This window comes from Vicia villosa, linkage group LG2 (genome assembly GCF_029867415.1).
Source record: "Vicia villosa cultivar HV-30 ecotype Madison, WI linkage group LG2, Vvil1.0, whole genome shotgun sequence".
Classification (NCBI taxonomy): Eukaryota; Viridiplantae; Streptophyta; class Magnoliopsida; order Fabales; family Fabaceae; genus Vicia; species Vicia villosa.
The window spans coordinates 31,230,351-31,235,879 of record NC_081181.1 but is presented as its reverse complement, the minus strand read 5'-3'; the positions used below and the strand labels follow the sequence as shown (position 1 = coordinate 31,235,879).

Sequence of the window (5,529 nt, the reverse complement as noted above, 5' to 3'; positions counted from 1 at the left end):
ATATGGAATGTGACTCGACACACAAGACAACACAGCATACTCATCAAAATCACATATCGTCACGAGGCATAAGCCTATATCACAATCACATTACCATTGATTCGAGGTAATTCACGTCACTATAATATTTCACCTTCATTTAGTCACAAAATCATCATCACAAATATATATAACATCACGTATTACAATTCATCACAAACATCGTCATGTTTTGACACATCGGCACAATTACTTCGTTTCACGAATTAATGAAGTCATCACAACAAATCGACACATTAAGCCAATTCAAGGATAGTCTTACAATCCTAAAGAAATTAGTCTTTGGTTTAATCACTAATCCACTATCAACTAACCAAAATTAATCACCTAATACTCTCTAATTAATCGGATACATCACACGTCACTACCGGTTATCTAATTTCCGGTTATATTCTTAATATTCACGACTTTATGAGTCTTCGGGTTACACTTCCAAGTCACCAAAAACACAACTCAACCGCTTAATTCGGATACAATTCTATTATTTACCGGTTATTTGATTCGTTCGGTTAAATTCTCAAGATATCGTAATTTACCGATAAACCGAATAGTTAATCTAAGTTCAAGTTTATTCCAATTAAATAGGCTTATAAAAATTAATTCAACTATTAATTTAATCGACCGATTAATATCACAGTTTCCACAAAATAACACCACCACGTTAATGTACTAATTAAACTTAGCTACCACACAAATTTTCATCAAATTCCGAACAACTAATTATACCGCTTAATTCGGCTATTTCGATCAAACGAGACTATTTTGTATTATATAAATACTACTGTTATTTAATATTCCAAAACATACTTCTTATAATAAAACATATGTTTATCTTAATAGTACTAGTTAGTAACATTACTCATAAATATATGATAAAATTAGTATACTGCACATATATATGACATGACAGAAACACCAAATAATAATGAAAATGTCGAACATCCAACCGAGCCAAAGTTGTGTCGGTCGTCGCACCTAAGGCCTCACAGTGACTAGCAATTTTGTTTCCAGTATGCAATACCATTATATATATGTCTTAATTATATATAATTTCTAATTCTAGTACCTAGTGGCCTTAACTATATTTCACTCCATAGATAAATTTATAAATAAATTTCACTCCCAGTAGACATTATAATGTTTCTCATTTAGATAATCACCAACATATGAACAGCAATATCAACATATCAGTTCCATAATTTTCCAGCATCATTTTAACACAGCAAAACAATAACATCATCCCTTAATCCCCAACATACAAGGTTTCATGAGACCCATTATAGGAAGAGAATCCCACCCTTACCTTATCAATTGAAGTAACTCAATGGGTCTCCAATTTGGCACCATGGATAGAAGTTTCTAAGCTTTGTTCATCTTCTCCAAGACTTGCCTCATTCTCTTCACAACTTGATTTTCCCCAAATGACAACACTACTCTTCTATCTCTAAAACCCTAATATAGAATCCAATTTGGACTTACTGCTTAACGACTCTTCTTTATTTAATACCCTCCAAAATCAATTTAGGCCCAATAAGAGTTATAACTCAATAACCAGAATATCACTTATAATAATAATTCATCAATATAATAATTCCGACTTATAAATAATATTATCCTTAATATTATTTTCCGACTATCCGACTTCAATTTGATAATTCCAAATATGCCCTTCTTAAAATAACACCGGCAATCCAAATTCAACCAATATATCATATTTCCGGTCTAATCTTAATTACTCAGAAAATTCCCAAAACTTCAAATATTATTTCAATAATATTTCTAATACTGAAAATATCAAAACTCTTGATTAAATATCAATCCGCTATCCCGAACTAATACCGACTAAATCGTCTCAAAATACGAAAACTTCACTAAACACTTTGAACGTCTATATTTAGCGAATAATCGAATTTCTGGGCGTTACACTTACATTAGTAACTAAGCTGAAATATTATGCAGAAACTCACAATATTCGAACTGTTTACGACAGGCCACTAGTTTTCCTGAAATCATTATAATTTCCTGCAGAAGCATTGAATTGTCGATTACAACACGAGAAATGAGTAACAATTTAAAGAATTTTTTATAGCACGAAGGCAACAAAGCGACCTTTTACATTTAGATCAACGAATATTTTTCATATTAGCTCACACGCGATGTCGTATTGGATGTTAAAAGCGACCTTGATCTGCTTAAAAGCTTTAATCAAGAGACACACACTCGTGCTTAAAAGCTTAGAGTGACAAAGTACATAAACAAGCTATTCCAATACAATCATCAAAAGACAATTGCTTGGAGTACAAGAGACTAAACACACAACTACAGAACTACGGTTCTTCACAATTAAAAATCTTTCTCTCTCTGTGTTCCAAATTAGGATTGCAGTTATCTTATATGCAGCTTTTGGGCCTCGGGCTTTTCAAGAATCAAATTAGGGTTAACCAAGTTAACCAAATTTACACGTCATCAGGTTGTTACAGAATGTGTTGTCAACGAAATCTTCTAGACGAAATATTCAGCACACAATAAAAAGCTTCCTAAAACGTAGATTGAGATAAATCAGGAAACATAGTAATAAAACATAACAGCTCCTGCAATCAGACATGGATATCATGACATCGGTCATGACATTCACTAACAAAACCTTTATTAGCTTAACACATATGCAACCTGCATAACACACTATAAATCATGTCATGACATTGGTCAAGACATTAAACATCCAGGAATGTTTTACCACAAAATGCAGCCAATTTAAAAACATCTACAATCTCTCCCTTTGGCAAATTTTTGGCTAAAACAACCTGTCACACCATATCAGAGAACCACTTGCAGCAGCAGAAAGCACACAACCATACACAATCAGAGCTAATACAGTACATCATACCACACATAGAGCACACACCACTTCTACCATCAGTATGCACAACTACCACAACTACCGTTACTTCTAAAGCAAGTATTTAACCACATAACATAGCTATATTACCACCCCATAAGAGCAACTAACAAGTATAACACAAATAGACTGCTATACTACACACAATCAAATAGATCAACACAAAACAAGCATATCATAATTGTTGATCACACAAACACCACACATACTTGTTGTTCTGGGGTGACATTACTACTTCTCCCCCTGTTTGGTGACAACAGTTGCCAAAGAAATCATAAAATACAAATAGGTAGAGGCCAGAATAATATCCATAAACAAAACAAAAACAAAAAAAATATCACCACACCCAGCAGTCTTTATTCGTTAGAGTCAGACCCAACAGAGTTGACTGTATCACTTTATTCATTTTCTTCATCTGAACCATCAGCTGGACTGGTATTTCCTTCTTTAACTTCTTCTTCACAGTCTCCTCCCTCTTCCTGTTCAGCTTGTGCTTCTGTCCTAGTAGTGCCTCCAAAATCCTCATTGCCATCCTTCTCTAGAGTGCTGATCATCTTCTCAAGAGATATCTTCCTTGCCTCTAGCTCTTTGCAAGTCTCTTTCAGCATAGTTATGATTTCCGCCTTACAGGCTGATGATCCACTCTTGGATGTCTCACCCGGTGTCATGACAACGTCTGGAACATGCGTACCCTAAAACAGTTTATATTGGAAAGACAGAGCACTTTCCCTTTTGCAAATGGAATCGGTTTCAACCAAGATACCTGGGTGTTGATGTAAGATGATGTCACATATGAGGGAAGGAAATGCTATGGGACCTTTTACACTGTAGCTACCAGCATGCTTCATGGTCTGCTAAAAAATGTAGGTACCATAGTCAAACTTCGCTTTTGTACCAACAACATAGATAACTCTTCCAAGAACAGTTGAATTAGTAGACTTGTGATTTGTTGGCACCCAATTAGCAGCCCCAATCTTATGCAGTAGACAATTTTCCTTTCAATGGCCAGCTCCTGACTTGGTTTGCAGTGATAACTTGGCATACCTTATTATCAGAGACTTTAAGCTCAGGTTGAGCTTCATCAGACCTTCCCAATAGGTTGTTGATCACAGTGGACGAGAAGTTAACACATTTTCCTCTTACAAACACTTTTCTGAATTCCTTGGATCTTTTGTCAGCACACTCTTCAGAGAGGTTTACTATGAACTCTTTGACCAGCATTTCATAGCATTTACTCAGATGGACAACAATTTTGATAAGGCCAGCAGCATCAATCAGGTCCATTATGTCCTTACAGTCACGAGCATTTTGAGCCAATTTCCTCTCAAGGGCCAGTCTCTTTTGATACACAAATTTCCACCGGTTTGCACTTGCAGCAAAGTGGAAGGATACATTGTCAATGGGAACTTCAGGTACACTAGCAGACAACTTGCAAGTTGTGGGCTTCTTCTTTAATGGAGTGTCATGGACATGCACTTCAACATCAGACTCGGATTCTTCAACAGCTCTTTCCTTCCTCTTCTTTGGAACAACTTTACTCCAAGATTTTGAGGGACTAACACCAACACTTTTAGTTCTGCTTTTTACAGGTTCTGCATGGGTACTCTTCTCCTTGATAGAATATTTGGAAGGGCTTTTAACAACAGCTTTCTTCACAGGAGAATTCTGAATCACAACTTTGTCTTTTCTCTTTGTCATCAGCCTTTCGGCTACACTAGGGTTCACAGTAGCAAGCAGATTGTTGTCAGAGTACTCATCTAAATCCACAACATTTGTACATGTTCCAGCATTTTCCCTTGGACTTTCATCAGCTTCAGAGTTTCCGATGTCATTGACATCCTCAGTGACATTGGTGTTATCAGCATCTTCTTGAACCTCTTCGTTTTTCTCCTCTCCAGTCATGTGAATGTCACTACCAGCAGTGTGAACATCATTATGATTGCTCTTGGGAGGATCAGGGATCACGGTTTGAAGAGGAACAGATATCCCAGGGACCTGATGATTTTCATCCAAGATTCGTTTGACAATCTTAGCTATGGAGTTATGCACATATCTTGTTCCTTCTTTAGTAAGTTCCTCACGAAGGTTGGATGATGAGGTATTGGAGCCCTTAGTACGAACACTCTCCTTAGGTCTTCTTGCATGCGCTGTTCTTGGCTTTGTAGTTGGCAAATTTGCAGCACTAATCATCCTCATATGAGATACATTGAGAGCCCGATTAGGGTTAGTTGACTCATTAGGTGTTGCAGAGTCAGAGGTGGGAGACACTTTCTTTGGGGAGGAAGCATTCGGTTGTTGAGACATCTTGAGAATCTTCAGAGAGCTTCTTGAGACATGATTGTGAGGTGCTTCGGAGCAGTTCAAATTCAGAAATAGATGAAATACCTAAAATCACATTTTAATAATAGCTATTCAAACAAAATCACTATAAAAATCACTTTTAAAAAAGGGCAAAACAAACGGGCCCATAATGAAAATTGCAACTCATGTTAGTAATATGTATGTATGCAGATAAATGACGAATTTAATGAGAAAATCATGACTTTTGATATAATATGGAATAATTCATGACTATGAGTTTGTTTTAGAGG

General features: G+C 36.1%; 1 protein-coding gene across 1 annotated transcript; it reads right to left on the bottom strand.

The window, feature by feature from the left end:
• Positions 1 to 3,913: 3,913 nt before the first annotated feature.
• Positions 3,914 to 5,242, bottom strand: LOC131648786 (uncharacterized). The gene has a single exon (XM_058918513.1). The coding sequence runs from the start codon at positions 5,240 to 5,242 to the stop codon at positions 3,914 to 3,916; it is 1,329 nt and encodes a 442-aa protein (XP_058774496.1).
• Between the last annotated feature and the right edge of the window lie 287 nt (positions 5,243 to 5,529).

Bases quoted from the DNA above. Each gene is read 5' to 3' on its own strand.
- LOC131648786 (XM_058918513.1), bottom strand. From the start codon at position 5,242: ATGTCTCAACAACCGAATGCTTCCTCCCCAAAGAAAGTGTCTCCCACC.